Raw genomic sequence first — 18,390 nt, 5'->3', positions numbered from 1 at the left:
TTGTCCATATCGGCCCTTTGTGACCCCTGCCCCTGGGACAACGGATGGAAATGAGCCTTCGGCTACAATCCGGTGTGTTTATATTCATGTACTATCATGTCTGTCCATTAACACACACTGTCCCTATCAAATAAATAAATATTAAAATATGACATGACACTGCAAATATTTTTAAATGATTTATTTTCACAGTTCAAAATGACCAATACAAAATAGAGTATTCTGACAAAAACACAAAATAATTTAAGCATATGGCATAAATTCAATAATCTTTGGCATAATTTTAATTAAAAAAACAGTGCAATGATTAGGCTTACCTCTCCATATTTGGAGATCATTATACAAAATCATTATACAAATACACATCCGATTCCTACACACACAATAACAACCACTAACACTGCATAGACATGCCTAAAAGAACGTTCAGAGGCAACAATACTGTCGGTGCCATTGATTGGGTTTGGGTGAATAAGAGCATCAGTTTCAGGAAACAAGAGCAGCAGGGAAGGAATCGGCACCTTCAAAACAGGGAAGTCCAATTCTCTTTGCTCCTTCAGAGCATTGGTCAGAAATGCAAGAGCTCTTTTGGAAAATGCAGGCGGAGAGAACAGATTATGCTGGCGAACGAAGAAGTGGAGTAACGAACCATCTAGTGCACGTCGCTCGAAGTATCCGAACAGCTTCATGAAGGAGACGGAAATCTGGCCTGAAGACCAAAGGGAATCCTGCACTCGGTCTGAGAGGACATGGAAGAAGGCTGTTTTCCCATGGTAGGAACACAGAGGCTCAAGCTCTTTGGGATACCGCTGCTTCAGTCCCTCAATCAGACACTTGAGAAGCTGCAAACAGCGTTTCCTAAGAGAGTAGAGAACAGGTTAGAGGAAGCATGACTTAAAGGGTTAGTTCACATAAAAATTCTGTCATTAGTTACTCACCCTCATGTCGTTTCAAACCCATAAGCCATTCGTTCATCTTTGGAATGCAAATGAAGATGTTTTTGATGAAATCTGAGAGCCGCAGGGTGAGATTTACTCTTATAGCTTTCTGTGCCTCCATTGACAGCCTAAGAAACAAAGACACCTGCAACTACCACTTTTTGGGTGAACAAGCCATAAAAATTCCAGAAAGGTAGTAAAGACATTATTAAAGTAATCCATGAGACTCCAGTGGTTTAACCTCAATTTTACGAAGCAATGCAAGTGCTTTGTTTGCACAAAGAAACATAATTTACCACTTTATTAACAAAGTTTTAATCTCCAACGAGCTTTCAGGCAACAAATTCTGCTCTCGCATCAACACAACATGAATGTGACGTGCGTGAACACTCGGTGGAGATTAATATTTTGTTAATAAAGTGGTAAATTACGTTTTTGGGTTTTTTGTGCAAACAAAGCACTGGCACACAGAAAAATCTGCTCTGAGTACATATGGGCTCTCTCTAAATAGTGTTAAAGTAACACTGAAGCAGAGTTAAAGTTAATGAGATAATTAAGTGATGAATGAGCATTAGTGATGAACACCTGCTGTTAACAAGCAGAATAACTGCAAGAAAAGATTAGAGATCTGCTGAGATTCTGGCTGCGTCTGAAAACTGGAAAATGCTGCCTTCTGAGGACACATTTCAAGGTAGTAAGGCATCAAGGCACGTCCGAATCCAATGTTAGCTTCACTTCCTGTCTCATGAGATACCTTCCTCGGATCGATTTTTGAAGGAAGCATAGATGTATCCTTAGCTGCCTTTGATATCCCACAATCCTGTGCTTTCCATTCTGTGACAGCTTGAGCTAGAAACATAAAGATGACGCCCGAAAGTTGCGTTTGCTGCTCAGTTTGTGTATAAATGTACGATTTTGACCAACATATTTCAATTTTGATATCATTTATATCGAGAAACTACTACTGTAGTAATTAATTATTTGTTTAGTTCTCACCAAAGCTTGCGCTATTTTGCTGTAGATCATTAAACTGTTATGCTGCCTCAGAAGTCTGTCCTAAATCAATTTCATGAGGTGCCTTCATGCACAAATGCTGCCGTACAAGTCATTCTCTTATAAGGCAGCGAGGCAGCAAGACAGCTACCTAGGTTTTCGGACGCAGCCCTTGAGAGATATGTTTTTTATCTTCAGGTGATTTCATCTAAGACTGTGGCTGAAGTCAGTTGTAGTTCTTGTGTTTTTCTTTTCTTCATTGTTTCTGCTTGTTAACAGCAGGTGTTCATCACTGAAGCTCAATCATCACTTAATTAATCGCTTAATTATCTCATTAACTAACTCTGCTTCAGTGTTACTTTAACACTATTTAGAGAGGGACCATATCTGAGCAGAGTTGATTTAACTCTGGTGATTTTGCTGTGCATCACTTCATAAAATAGTGGTTAAACCACTGGAGTCACATGATTTCTTTAATGATGTCTTTACTAACTTTTTGGGGTATGAAAGTAGTAGTTGCGTAAGCTGTCAATGGAGGAACAGAAAGCTATCAGATATCATTAAAAATATCTTTATTTGTGTTCCAAAGATGAACAAAAGTCTTACGGGTTTGAAACGACATCATTGATGACTGAATTTTCATTTTTGGGTGAACTAACCCTTTAACCTACCTAACATTAACCTACTAAAACGTACCGGCAACACTTGTTGGAAGCAGTCTCACAACACGTCTTCTTATTGCCATGATACTGCATCATCTCTTTTTCAATGTGAGAGAAGGATATCCGCCAGCTCTCTGAAAACAAATACCTCAAATATGTCAATAATTTACACTTGGTTCTATATAAAAACCTTGGGTTTATGACTTAAGTTTTAAAGGGGTCATGAACTGCGTTGTTTTATTGTTTTATAATGTTTCCTGGGATGCACTTATAGTTCCCTATAATACACCCGGCGCAATGCGACGCAAGGCGCAGCGCAAGTGTGTTAGTTTGCGTCCGGCGCCGTTCGCGTTTTCCCGTTCAGCGCCACGTCCTTAAATTAGTAAATGCATTTGCGCCAGTTAGTGCGCCCATGGGCGTGCTGGTCTAAAAAAGAGGTGTGTTCAGGCGCATTGCCGGCGCATTGCTATTTTAAGGAGCTGAAAATAGACTGCGCCATAGACCAACTCAAACCTGGTCTAAAGTCTAAAGTCAATGGCGCAATATTTTTTTGTTAGAGAGCGTTGGTAGAAACTGCGCCTCTGGGCGCGTCCACAGTGCGCGTTGACTTTGTTTATTACACACAGGGATGCGCATCACACAAACATGCCAAATATTAAAAACAAAAGGATTACAGTGTAAAAGAATATTATTGTGTAGGCTACATAAATATAAAAATGTAATGATGAATAGTCATTGCGTGTATTAGAATTAGGCTACCTATTTTCAATTCAGCCTATTACTACTTATAATGATGAACGAAATTGGCTAATTAATTGAACAATCGTGCCAATACACACACATATATATTAACTGACTCATCGCGTGTACGCCATGTAAATAGCAATCCGCCATGGCGCGAGCGCATCTTGCTCTTAAAGGGAATGGGAGATGACACTCTGATTGGTTTATTGAATGTTACGCCCATTACTCATTAAGAGAATAGGGACAACCCATTTCAAAAATGCGCCCCCGCGCACGGACCGTTTTTCCGTCGTTAAAATAGCAAAAGTGGATTTGGACACGCCCTGAGTGCACCTGCGCCGTGCGCTTTACACTTTGCGTTTAGATCGTTAAAATAGGGCCCCTTATGTTAGTATGCTTTTTACTTCAAAAATTGTCATAATTTAGAAATAAAAGGCATTTTTCCTACCCTAATTTTATCCCTTTGTTTTAAGGGGCATGTCTTCTGTGAGACTTCAGTGTAAACGCCCACTGCTAAGATTGGCTGACATCTTTGCAATATGAAATAGCTACTTTCTCTCACGTTTTTACTATTACAGCTCTCAAGGTTAACTAATCGTGAAAAGTGTTGATTATAGCATTATATTTAGATTGTGGCATGAAAGGTTGCAGTGATGAACATTGTAACCGATCACAGACACATGAAAGCAGTGATCTCGTCATTGCAACTCAATTTCTGCACACTGATGAATGCTTTCATCTTTACTAACGGTGCAAACGTGATGTAAAAGAGATTCATTTAATAAAACGGGAGTTTTGGCACGAGTCCAGAATTCATTCACTGATAAACTTGCCCTGTTTGATTGACAGCTCCAGCGATTGTAAAGGGAGCGTTCTTTGATCACTTTCTATATATAATTTAATCACCATTTAAATAACAGATTATTTTCATCCTACTAAGAGAAACAAGGTGAAGTTGAGCGTTAGTTAGTTACTGTTTTGATTTACTGACACACAGACAAAGATCATCTGACTGTACATGAATCATTAATATCAGATCAGGCATTAGAATGAACACAGTTACTGACATGTTGTTGCATTACTGTCGAGTCCATATCGTAAAAGTCTGTTTGTGCCGAAATGCGATTGATTTACCAAAGAATCCCACAGTGAAATGTACCGAATACAAACAAATAAAGCTCAACTGAGACATTCACATTGTTGAAAATAAATAACCATATTATGCCTTGAATGTTATTTTAGTCCTGAATCGCTCTTCTCTAATCCTCCTCATCTCATGAACATGCCAGTGGGCGGGGCTAATGTTTCAATGATGAAGTAGTCGTTGATTTCTAATGCGGAGGCGGAGTTTCACCTATATAGGCAGATTCCAGGACGTGTCTTTCGCTGAGCCTGGTGTCAAAAACAGCTTTTATTGGACTAACAAAGCAAGTTTTCAGTTCTAAAACTTACAGGATATTCTTATAGTATGATGACCTCTTATATATCAAAATCTCAGGGAAAAGTTGGTTTCTCAATTCATGACCCCTTTAAAGAACACTTAAAGGTTCTATATAGGAGAAATGTCTTAAATGATTGTATAAGAAAAGTAAGAAATGTTTGTCATGATTGAATGTTTTTGGTTCCAGCATACCTTTGGCATCATCTTTGAGGTTTCTTCCTTTTGGTCTCTTTGGGACGAAATACACTGCCTTACTTACGAACTGACGGCGACATTTCTTTCCAAGCCAGTTGTCTATATTGGGACCGGCACGTGCCGCTTGTGGCCAACCTTGTGGCACCTCAAGAGTAGGTACGATATCTACAGACATCACATCATCTTCTTTCTCTTTGTTGTTATATTCAAGAGTCACCGCCGGTGAATTTACCAGTTTTCTGTTTATCACCCAACCTTTACCTGTGAAGGGGTGACAGAATCAAAAACAATCTCAAATGTATACATCTCTAAAGTTTAGGTTTAGAGAAAGAAATTAATACTTTTATTCAGCACGGATGCATTAAACTGACCCAAAGAGACAGTAAAGACTTTTGCATTGTTGCAAAAAGACTTTCTATTAGTTAAATCAAGTCCCATGCTACATTTTTTCTTGTTAGAGCAGCCGTTTCTCTCGGATATGCATCACAATAGGGAAGAAAAGAATAACGCAAGCTCCGTTTTGTGCCGGCTTTAAGCAGGAAACCTGGTTACAGCATTGATATTATTAATCAGAAATGTTTCTTGAGCAGCAAATCATCATATTAGAATGATTTCTGAAGGATCATGTGACACTGAAGACTGGAGTAATGATGCTGAAAATTCAGCTTTGATCACAGGAATAAATTCACAGATTATTTTCAATTGTAATAATATTTAACAGTGTTACTGTTTTTATTGTATTTTGGAGGGAAAAATGCATAAGAAACTTTTTACTAAACATAAAAAACAGTGTATAAAAGAGCCATGTGAACATGTACACAAGTGAGAAACTGATCAACACACCTTTAAAATGATTGTTAATGAATTTCCGGACCAAACGGTGCATTTCCTCTTTGATTTTGGTGGCTGAGATGGTTCGTTCATCTTCCAGAAGAAAGTGCTTGATTTCTTTGCGTGTGGCTTTTACAAGCTTCACCTTATAAAACAGTCCTTGATATTCTTCCAGTTCTGACAATGCAAGCCTTGGGACTTTCAGTTTCAGCATAATGTCAAACTCGTTGGGTTTGTTGATCTGTTGGTAATAAAATTACAGTTTATCATTACATAACACATCACACAAACTATTTTAAATAATTTCAGTCATTACTTTGTTCTTTAAGGTGTGGAGGACTATTACACTACTGTTAAAAAGTTTTCAAAAGTTTTTTGAAAGAAGTCAATTATGCTCACCAAACCGGCATTTAATTAATCAAATATGCAGTAAAAACAGTGAAATATTATTGCAATCTAAAATAATTTTTTCTACTTTAATATATTTTAAAATGCAATTTATTCCTGTGATCAAAGCTGAATTTTCAGCATCATTACTCCAGTCTTCAGTGTCACATGATCCTTCAGAAATCATTCTAATATGCTGATTTGCTGCTCAAGAAACATTTCTGATTATTATCAATGTTCCGTACTATGAAGCATCTGTCACTTTTGATCAATTTAATGCTTCCTTGCTGAATAAAAGCATCCTCAAACTTTTGAACAGTAGTGTATATTCACCTGATACCAACCTCAACTCTTTCTATTTTGACACTACTAGCTGATTTTTGTATTATCATTAATATTTTTCACCTTCACCATCTCATAGTAGCTGCCGCTAGTGAGAACCGAGACGTCTCTGAAGAAAGGATGATCCTCATTATTCTTCAGGTATTCCAGCAGGCTTTCAATCAGGTGATTTACTATCTTCACAGCGCTCTGTTGGTCAACCTTACGCAGCCGTAGATCTCGACTTCTCTGCCTGATCAAGCGGTCCAGCTGGGGTGAAATCGAAGAAACATCTCCAGGAGTTCCAGAAGAAACTGTCAAGATGGGATGACTGAGTTTATCATTACCGAACAAACCTAAGCAAACATCATTCTTCTCCACAGGTTATTCTGGAAACTACACTTCATACAAAAGGGCCACAATGCACAAACAATAACACAGTAAAGATCCTCCTCATTACCTGATCTCATTTGACTTTCCATTTTGGAGCGTTGAATATCCCAAGGTCTCAGATACAGTGCTTGATCCAATCCAGCCTAAAACTGAAATGCAGTGTCAGTGCAAATGAAATATGCCTGAAGAAGTACTGACATTATTGTTTTACAGACAGTTGTGTGACGCATTTACACCCTGTTTTATGGCTTTCATAAATTTTAAGACTGAGAACATCAATGAACACTGCTGAAAGTGCAGAACAGACATCAGGGAAGTTTTGATCAAAGAACAAAAGAATTGCACAGCAGCATCAACAAGTCATTAAAGCTAGTCGGTAAACTTTGTGAAACTGCATTTTATCTATTTATTATTTAAATTTTCACAAGCATATACTATTCTTTGGTATGCATGAACGCAGACTTACCCACTTCCTGGTCCAGAGAATATGATCCATACGGAGATACAGCACAAGTGTATATTGATTCTAAGCTCCTCCCTGCCATGATCTTTCACTTTACAGTAAAAGGATCAGGGTGTGACTGTGATCCTGTGATGTAAAAGCGAAACTTAAGGAACACGTGTTTGCATGATGTTTACCTGCTGCATTGTCTGCAGACGTCACTCAGGTGGCGTGTTTTCAGATGTTTCAGCTGAAAGCACTACATGTACAAAGGCCTGTCTGTTGTAATGTGCTGATCAAAGTGCACAAGATTAACCCTTAGTGGTTTACAGTATACTACTTATAAATGAACAAACTATTAGTTTATAGTTCATTCATAGTTAACGTATTGTAGTGTCTAAATTGTTAAGGCTATATACAAATAGTGAGTTTCTTCATTCATTTTCACTGTAACACAATTATTGTTTAATTAGCGTGTAGTAAAGGAATTGTTAATTGGTTATTGGAAGTAAATAGTTCTCACTTTAGATTAGGTTCACAAAAAATGGGAAAATGCCATTAATTAAGTGCTTTAAACCAACATTTATTGGACATTAATTGCATTCATATTTAGTGTTCCTCAAAATGTTTGCAAATGCATTAAAAACACAAACACACACACGTTGACATATGTGGCATAATGGTTTTTATACTGTACAAACTATATATATATATATAAATTAATACTAATGTAGTTCATTTCCAATAAAGGTTGGTTTAAAGCACTTCATTAATGGCATTTTTCCATTTTCCTTGACCTAATCTAAAGTGAGAACTCTTCAGGGATAATAAGTTTAAAAAACATTATCTAATTCTTTGCATATGAGCTAATTAAACAGTAATAATTGGTTGATTACAGTGACACTGAAACCCTGTGCTTAGATATCTAAACTGCAGGATAAAATTGACTAAACAAAATTACTTATCAATAATAGCAACATGAGACAACTGAAAACTGTCTTTCAGCCTAAAAGTGTGGTTATGTGACCATTTTAATTTAGTATTATTTATATACTATTATAGTATTTATTATTTTAAATTAGCTTACATTTTTAATTTTTAAGTTTTAGTAATTTTGTTGTGCTTTTGTCATTTTTATTATTTTTTATATTTCTATTTATCTTAAATTTATTATTTCAATTTTAGTAATTTTAGTACTTCAACATATATTTGATTTTAGTTAGTTGCCATGCCAACGTTTTTCATCTAACTTTATATTAAATTTCATATCAATTAACAAAATGTTTTTTTAACAATAACAGCAGAGATGACAGAAAAGATTAAAAAAAAGAATATTAAAGCAAAACTTATTTATATTTATCATGTTAAAAAATAATTTATTTCTGAATGCACTTACAATAAAACCCATTCAAAGTACTTTGACAAGAAAGAATAATGGCACAATCTCTGATGAATGATCATTGTTTATTTTTCTAATAGTTTTGTCCTAATATGTTCAGAAATACATGGTTTCCTCCTTTCCTTCGGAAGCTTTTACGGTGGGTTTTTATCAGCATAAGCCAGTCCTTTAAAACCGTGCTCAGGTTCTGAGACATTGCAGTGTAGGATGTCGATGAGGCTTGCTGTGTGTCTGACGGGACGATTCATTTAGCTTTGGCTGCCTTCTGAGCAGACTTGGTCACCTTGCCGGCAGTGGCGGCTTTCTTGTCAACAGCCTTGATGACACCAACAGCGACGGTCTGCCTCATGTCACGCACAGCAAAACGACCTGGAAAGCAGTAGCGGAATGGTAGTGAGTTTAAACACAACTAAAACGTTTATTTAATGTTGCATATTTAACATAAGTGATCACACTTACCCAGTGGTGGGTACTGAGAGAAGCTCTCCACACACATGGGCTTGCCAGGGATCATAACAATAATGGCAGCATCTCCAGATTTAAGAGCCTTGGGGTTGTCCTCAAGCTTCTTGCCAGAACGACGGTCAATTTTCTCCTTGAGTTCAGAAAACTTGCAGGCGATGTGAGCGGTGTGGCAGTCCAGCACTGGGGCGTAGCCTTGAGAGATCTGACCAGGGTGGTTCAGGATGATGACCTGAGACGAAGAGGGGTACATGATAAAGCACTTTATATCCTGTCAGTTATAGTATAATGATCATTTTAGATAATAATTTAAATCGAACCTGAGCGGTGAAGTTGGCAGCCTGCATGGGTGGGTCGTTCTTGCTGTCTCCAGTCACGTTACCACGACGGATGTCCTTGACGGACACGTTCTTAACGTTGAAGCCAACGTTGTCACCAGGGAGAGCCTCAGCAAGAGACTCGTGGTGCATCTCAACGGACTTGACCTCAGTGGTCACATTGGCAGGGGCGAAGGTCACAACCATACCAGCCTTCAGAGTTCCGGTCTCAACACGTCCGACAGGCACAGTTCCAATACCTGAAGGAAAAACACGGAGAATGTTTGAGTGACAGACAAGAACATCCATGATCTCACATCAGAGAAAATTGTGAATGAGTTTAGAGGCAGTGTTAATGAAAACTAAAAAGCAATTTCTTTAAAGAGGCCGTATTATACCCTTTTACTAGACACTAGAATAGGTTTTCGTGCTTGAATGTTCAAAAAAGTCATTCGTTTTTTTCCCCATGTTTGACATTGTTGCAGCTCATCTCTTCCCAGTCTGTCAATAACACTCTGTTTAGCCGGGTTGCCAGGTTTTTTTTACAACAAAACTAGCCCAATTGCATTTCAGGGAAAAAAATTCACATTCCAGGGGCTAAATATAATGTTATTTGGGGTCGCTTCAACCCGCGGACATGAAAAACAATCCGCGGCAAGTGTTAAAGTATCCTTAATTCTGTGGGGAAAACAATGGACTTGGCAACACTGCTGTTTAGTTCCTGTCTCTGTGAAGCCCCTCCTTCTGAAAAGCACAATGTGCTCCGATTGGTCGGCTGGATCAGTGTGTTTTGATTGGTCAAACTCTTTGAGTGTGTTTGGGGAAATGTCCTGCCCCTTACCATAACTGTGAGTTTCAACCATAGACTGTAAAAAAAGATGGACGACGCGACGCCGCTTCCTTCCATTGTATTGAACTGAAGCCAAAATGGGCTGATGAATGGGCGCTGACACGTTACGCAATACGTCAGAAAAAAAAAGTTTGGAGCCTGGGCATGCGCAGAAGGAATCGTCGTGGAGCCGGAGGCGGAGTCGCGATATCAAACTTCCGCCCAGGCGACTGCGTCATCATTCATGTATTTTAAATAGACTATAAAAATTATACACAATTTAAAAGTCTACCTATAAAATAATAGGCTATTCTGTTTCTAGAGCAATAATATTTTTGAAACAGCAAATTCAGTAGATAAAATCAATATAATATGCCACTAGAAACAACTCTAAATCGCCAGAAACGGTCCTGCCATTTTAAATCAAGTTCAACTAACGTTACAGGAGATCGATTGCTGTAATTAGAGTAAGCTATCATTAGTTTTGTCCTGCTAATTATTATTTTATACCCATAAAAATAATAAGTAACTGCCAGATAACGATCACCTGCTTTTTCCCGACATGGTTAACATTAGGTGTGTTATCTTAACTAATAACATTTATTAATTAGCTTATAACGCCCACATTTAATGTTACAGAAACAAGTTCAGTGATCCGTCAGATCCTGTAGGTCAGTTAGTACAGTTTACTGCTGAACAACTCATTTTGTTGGTGTTAAATAACAAAGAAATCGAAAATTAACAGTTAGTTAATACATCTTCAATCTCCCCTCGAAGCTCCGACAGTCCTCAGACAAGCTGTCAATCAACTTCGAATCACGACGACACGCCCCGTTTTTATAGCATCAAATTGCTAGCTAAAATCTAAATCATCACAAAAACGAACAATTGAATATATATCAGCGTGATAACAACTACCTTAAATGACCAGAACCATCTTTCAGAAAGTTTTATTTGAAGCAGAATTTATTTTTAAGTTTTCACTGAAGTCTCATTCGACTGCATTGAGAGGGCGGGGTTTATGACCTGTACTGCATCCAGCCTCCAGGGGGCGATCAAAGAGCCCGCGGCTTCACTTTTCAGGACGTATGAGACACACCCGGTTTCAACACACTACTAACCAACTAAATTTATTTTCATGACTCCAAAACTAAATAAAAAGCAAATTCATATACCATAAAACACAAAACCTTTACAACCCAATTGCATTAAACACGAAAATGGCACTTATTGGGCAAGGATTAAAAATAAGGATTTTTTAAATATTTTAGAGCTTGGCATAACTAGAAAAATGTATATCCATTATAACAATACCCATAAGGTTATAAAAGTTTATTAATTTACATGACTTTTCCAGGTCTAGAAATCAAACTTTTAAAATACTATTCATATGTACAGGTAAACTGGTTCTTCAAAGAAAAAACACTTGTTGAGGGGGTGAATTAAAATAAGAAATATCTTGATTTTTACTTGGTTTAGCCAAAGTCCCTTTAAGACAAGTCATTTCACTCGGCGGCCATCTTTGAAACGCATGTCGGGCATCCTGGGCGTCATGCAATCTCTTTGAATGGGGAAACATCAAATTCTCCAAAACTGTTCGCCAACCTTATGATTAAATTTCATATTTGAAATCGCCAATGAAATCTAACAACAACCGGCTCATAAATTTAGTTTCTAAACGCTCGAATCATGACAAAAAAAAACTGTATTTTTCAGGCTGGATCAAGCTAATGCGCATGCCCAGACCTAAACGCGCGTCTCTTCTGAAGGCGCGCGTCTGACTGTTTCTATAGAAACCGGTGATTCTAACGGCCGCTGAAGTGACGCGATGACTTTACCAGTCGGCGATCGGCTCTTATTTAGAAGGCGGGACTTATTCCGCCATATTGCGCGTTACACTTTCTCCCATTCAAAAACAATACGAGTGACACGTCTTGTGTTATTCTATAGACCTTATTTACCAGAGAAACAAGCGCGCCGCCATCTTTATGAAATTGTCTTTTAACTTCCGTTTTGCGGTAGCTCTGTACATTTCTATGGCATCGCTGTCAAAGAATAATTAGATGGTTAAGTGGATTTACTTGTTGTAGAGTTAATGAAAGTTATCATAAGCATTGTTATGTTTAAAGCAGATGTCTTAACAAATGTCAGTAGATCGGGAAGATTTTAAAACGAGCAGTTCATTCATAAACGTAATATCGCTGTGGAAATACAAACCGGAAGTCAAAAGACAACGAGCGCAACGCTGAAAAGGGGCGGGGCTACATAAGGTCTATAGTCTTTGGTTTAGCTTATTTTAATGTTTGTTTTATCTTATTTTAAATAATGTTATGTCATTTTGAGGTTAAATCTGGTTAAAAATCACTGCTCTAGACTGCAAAAAACCCTAGACTGTACGAAGAATATTAAAAGTGTTTTTAAATGATACCAGGTAGCGCATTAAAGGATTAGTTCACTTCATAATTAAAATTTCTTGATAATTTACTCAGCCCCCATGTCATCCAAGATGTTTATGTCTTTCTTGCTTCAGTCGAAAAGAAATGAAGGTTTTTGAGGAAAGCATTCCAGGATTTTTCTCCATATAGTGGACTTCACTGGGGTTCAACGGGTTGAAGGTCCAAATGTCAGTTTCAGTGCAGCTTCAAAGAGCTCTATATGATCCCAGATGAGGAATAAGGGTCTTATCTAGAGAAACGATCGGCCATTTTCTAAAAAATGTACTAGCTTTGATGTGCCACACATGAAGTAATCATGTTGGAAAGTTCACATGGAACGCAAGGACAAGCAAAGTTAGCCAGAAGTACAGATCCAGTGTTTACAAAGACTAAGTCAAACGGCCTTTACAAAAAAAGGTAAAACAACGATGTCTGACAATTTTGAAGTTGGAGGAGAAAATGAGATGGAGTTTTTCGCCCTACTGCGGTACTTCCACCTACGTCACACATGACCTTTCCAACATGATTATGTAATGCATGGCGCATCGCAGAGCAGTGCAAGACGAGCATTTGTGGTTAAAAAGTATATACATTTTTATTTTTTTAGAAAATGACATATCGTTTCTCTAGATAAGACTCTTATTCCTCGTCTGGGATCATGTAGAGCTCTTTGAAGCTGCACTGAAACTGACATTTGGACCTTCAACCCGTTGAACCCTGTTGAAGTCTACTATATGGAGAAAAATCCTGGAATGTTTTCCTCAAAAATTTCTTTTTGACTGAAGAAAGAAAGACATAAACATCTTGGATGACATGGGGGTGAGTAAATTATCAGGAAAATTGAATTCTGAAGTGAACTAATCCTTTAACTATAGCAGACTCAAAATACTAATAGAACAACTAAATTAAACAAACTAAAATGAAAACTACAAATTATCGTGAACACCAGCTAAACTAAAAAAGACAAATAGCAAAAAATAAATATATTGAAAAAATTCAAATCTAATAACCCTGATTAGGTGGCAAATGTTACCTCCAATCTTATACACATCCTGCAGAGGCAAACGAAGAGGCTTGTCGGTGGGCCGAGTGGGTGGCAGGATGGAGTCCAGGGCCTCGAGAAGGGTAACACCGTTGGCAGCACCTTCCTTCCTCTCAATCTTCCATCCCTTGAACCAGGTCATCTATTATCCATAAGGAAAATGCAAAAGCATGAACAATCGCAATGATCACAAACTCTTTAGAAGAATCTTTGCAACTTTTTCCATCCCAGGGAAAAGCAGACGCTCACGTTTGTGCTGGGCTCCAGCATGTTATCTCCATGCCATCCAGAGATTGGGACGAAGGCAACGGTGGCAGGGGTTGTAGCCGATCTTCTTGATGTAGGCGCTGACTTCCTTGGTGATTTCCTCATAGCGCTTCTGGCTGTAGGGGGGCTCGGTGGAGTCCATCTTGTTGACTCCAACAATAAGCTGTTTGACTCCCAGAGTGTAGGCAAGCAGGGCATGCTCACGGGTCTGTCCGTTCTTGGAGATACCAGCCTCAAACTCACCAACGCCAGGCAGCGACAATCAGCACGGCACAGTCAGCCTGGGCGGAAGGAATGAAACAAATAATATCATGACATTTAAATTAAAAAATAATGCAATGAAATCATTATGCTGTGATTGATATGTTGAAATACAAAACAAATCCTACCTGAGAAGTACCAGTGATCATGTTCTTGATGAAGTCTCTGTGTCCAGGGGCATCAATGATGGTGACGTAGTACTTGCTGGTCTCGAACTTCCAGAGAGAAATATCAATGGTGATACCACGCTCACGCTCGGCCTTCAGTTTGTCCAGCACCCAGGCGTATTTGAAGGAGCCCTTGCCCATCTTAATGCAGAAAAATATGCAGAAACATATGTTTAAGAATGGACTGAATGGACATAATAATAGAAAGACAGATCCTAGAGCCTATATGTGACCCTGGACCACAAAACCAGTCGCACAGATATATTTGTAGCAATAGCCAACAATACATTGTATTGGTCAAAATTATCGAATTTTTCTTATGCATTGCTTTCTTCATGTTCCATGAAGATATTTAGTAAAGTTCCTACCGTAAATATATAATAAATTAATTTTTATGAGTGGATATGCATTGCTAAGGACTTCATTTGGACAACTTTAACCCTCTACAGTACAGCGTTGCCCTCAGGCAATGGAAAGTTTTCTTAAGCCCTATGTTTAGTAAATTTTACTTTAAATGATTGCAACCAATTAGAAAGGTCAAGAACGTACTAAAGAACAGTCCAGTAAGGTGTGGGAGTCACTATCAAGCACCATTTAAAGCTGGGATGTCCTGTTCTGACACATTTGCTTTGGTAATCTTATTTAAAATGACATGCTGTCCTGCACATAAAAAATATGTGTGTGTGTGTGTGTGTGTGTATGAAGGTGTAGAGAAGCCTTTTGTCAGGTTTTATGAAGTTTTTTTTATTTTGCATGTTCAGAAATTCAGTTTTTCTCTTCGTTGTGCGATAAGGGGTACTTTTCGAGGATGTTTTGGACAATCCCTCACATTGGCCATAATGTATTATAAGAAGGGAAGATGCAGGGTTCCTGGGTGCACGGAAACACCCAAAGTGATGTGAAAAAATTGTAACGTACACCACTGTCAAAGCAGAGAAGAAGTGCTTTTTGAAGTTTTGTACGCAGTGAAATCTTATTACATAAAGTACATTATATGGCATAGCACACTAAATGATACAAACCTACACTACCACTCAAAAGTTTGGGATCTGTAAGATTTTTAATGTTTTTAAAAGAAGTTTCGTCTGCTCACCAAGGCTTAATTTATTTAATTAAAAATACAGTAAAAACAGTAATATTGTGAAAAATTATTACAATTTAAAATAACTGTTTTCTATTTGAATATATTTTAAAAAGTAATTTATTCTTGTGTTGGCAAAGCTGAATTTTCAGCATCATTACTCCAGTCTTCATTGTCACATGATCCTTCAGAAATCATTCTAATATGATGATTAGTTCCTCAAGAAATAATTATTATTATCGATGTTGAAAACAGTTGTGTACTTTTTTTTTCAGGATTCCTTGATGAATAGAAAGTTCAAAAGAACAGCATTTATCTAAAATACAAAGCTTTTGTAACATTTTACACTACCGTTCAAAAGTTTGGGGTCAGTAAGAATTTTTTTTTTAATTTTTTTTTTCTGAAAAGAAATTAAAGAAATGAATACTTTTATTCAGCAAGGATGCATTAAATCAATCAAAAGTGGCAGTAAAGACATTTATAATGTTACAAAAGATTAGATTTCAAATAAACACTTCTTTTAAACTTTCTATTCATCAAAGAATATTGTACACAAATATTTTGTACAATTGTACACAATAAATGTTTCTTGAGCAGAAAATTGACATATTAGAATGATTTCTGAAGGATCATGTGACACTGAAGACTAGATTAACGATGCTGAAAATTCAGCTTTACATTACAGAAATAAATTACATTTTAAAATATTTTCAAATAAGAAAACAGTCATTTTAAATTGTAATAATATTTCACAATATTACTGTTTTTACTGTATTTTTAATTAAATAAATGCACCCTTGGTGAGCAGACAAAACTTCTGTTAAAAACATTAAAAATCTTACCGATCCCAAACTTTTGAGCGATAGTGTATGCATGTATCAATATATCAGTGTTTTTCAAGTGTTTTTCCCTTTTTACTTAATTTCTTGACTTTTTTTTAAATTATTTTTTATTTTGATGATAATTTTCTCTATGATTCTGTACCATTGTTGCACAACGTTGCTAACGAAAAAATATTTTGGGGTGGGGGGCCAAAAATGTTTTTTATCTATAAAATGCTTCCAAATGAACCAAAAAAAATGATGTGGAATATTTTTTTTTTTCATGTGCCATCAACATGTGTGCAGTAGAGGGTTAAAGGTGATTTTCTCAATATTTTGATTTTTTTTGCACCCTCAGATTCCATATTTTCAAATAGTTGCATCTCGGCCAAATATCGTCCTATCATAACAAACCAATACATCAATGGAAAGCTTATTTATTCAGCTTTCAGATGATTTATAAATCTCAATTTCAAGAAAACTGACCCTTATGACTGGTTTTATGATTCAGGTTCACATATTATTAGACATCTTTTTTAAACATAACATCTATAAATGATTCATTAACGAGATTTAATTCTCTACATTTCATGAATGATTATTGCAAGCATGCATGCTCAGTTTGGACATTCAGAACTGACCAACACCAATAAAAACCAAACTCTAGAGGTCGCTCACAACACATGGTGTTCAAAAAGACACGCCCAGAATAAACTTGTCATAGAGATATATTAGTCATCGGAAGTCACCCGGCTGATGACGTACCTCAGCGGCTTCTTTCTCAAACTTCTCGATGGTTCTCTTATCGATGCCTCCGCATTTGTAGATCAGGTGGCCGGTGGTGGTGGACTTGCCAGAATCGACGTGGCCGATAACCACGATGTTAATATGAATCTTTTCCTTACCCATGTTGTAAATTTACTGTGGAAAGACATTGCTGGTTTAGTTTCGACGGTGTAAACATTTAAACACAAATTGCACATTAATGTTAAAGGAATTTGAATGATAGACGCAAATGATTCACAACACAAGGTGCGCGCATTCTGCGTGAACGTGCAGCATTGTTGTTGCCATGTCCTTTTATTATAATGGATATATAGCATGCGTATATATATATATATATATATATATATCTCGCATGCTACACACATATATATATATATATAATATACAACACGTATACACAAATCATGGGTTCCTATAGTCGCAGTTTTGAAGGGAGCTTGAACCGCATAGCTCAAAAAGAGCAATTAACCATTAAATCTCAAGTTACATTCTCACCTACTGCTAGACTAACATTTAAATTATGTAAAGAGTTATATAAAAAAAAAAATGCATTTAAATTGAGAATCTTATGCATTGCTTTCCCCAGCCCAGGCTTATTTTTCTTATGAAATCTGGCAACACCCACCCCTCCCTCCATTCACTTGTCCTCCATGTTGAAGGGCTGGAATGACAGCACCAGCCATGTTCTCTCAGCTTTGCCAATAAGTCTGTGCTCAATACATGTGCATGTCAGTGAAAAGGGGGCAGTAGAGTAATAAAGAGAAACCTGACGTAATAAGCTTGTCAAACCAGACCAACGAGAGAATAACCTGAACCTATTAACCTTAAGAAAATTATGGGAAATTAAGACTTTAAAAGGGACCTTTTTCCCTCCCTTACACTAAAATCAAGCAAATCAAGGATTAAGAGTTAATAAAATGCCATAAACTTACCCGACTACAAGCACTACAGACAGCCCTGAGCAGACTGGAGAAAAAGGAACGAGTCACACCGTTCGGCTAAATTTATACCGGTTCAGACAGGGGTGGGATATGAAATCTTAGACCACATAGATACTGCTCAGATGAGGGGTACCATTGGTAGCTTTAATGCGCTCTCACTATTTGCGATTGGAGGAAGAGGCATCACTTGAAGTGGGCACAGGGAAGGGGGGAACAAAAACGGCTGCAACACGTG

At 37.4% G+C, this 18,390-nt stretch overlaps 1 protein-coding gene and 1 pseudogene across 2 annotated transcripts; both read right to left on the bottom strand.

Moving 5' to 3' along the window:
- Window positions 1-350: 350 nt before the first annotated feature.
- Window positions 351-7,600, bottom strand: LOC125275080 (cyclic GMP-AMP synthase). 2 transcript variants are annotated; one of them, XM_048201756.1, is made up of 7 exons: window positions 7,372-7,600; window positions 6,973-7,054; window positions 6,597-6,826; window positions 5,817-6,045; window positions 4,971-5,234; window positions 2,628-2,727; window positions 351-858 (listed from the first exon to the last, which is right to left on the bottom strand). In XM_048201756.1, the coding sequence occupies exons 2-7, from the start codon at window positions 6,992-6,994 to the stop codon at window positions 351-353; spliced, it is 1,353 nt and encodes a 450-aa protein (XP_048057713.1). In that variant the 5' UTR covers window positions 6,995-7,054; window positions 7,372-7,600. The 2 variants fall into 2 exon arrangements, with proteins under 2 accessions (XP_048057713.1, XP_048057712.1); XM_048201755.1 differs by having other exon boundaries at window positions 6,973-7,600.
- A 1,192-nt stretch (window positions 7,601-8,792) lies between these two features.
- LOC125275079 lies at window positions 8,793-18,297 on the bottom strand (annotated as a pseudogene).
- Window positions 18,298-18,390: the final 93 nt, after the last annotated feature.

The sequence above is a fragment of the Megalobrama amblycephala genome, linkage group LG9, assembly GCF_018812025.1.
Source record: "Megalobrama amblycephala isolate DHTTF-2021 linkage group LG9, ASM1881202v1, whole genome shotgun sequence".
NCBI lineage: Eukaryota > Metazoa > Chordata > Actinopteri > Cypriniformes > Xenocyprididae > Megalobrama > Megalobrama amblycephala.
Note: the sequence above shows the minus strand (reverse complement) of the source record. Positions and strands in the feature narration are given on the sequence as shown.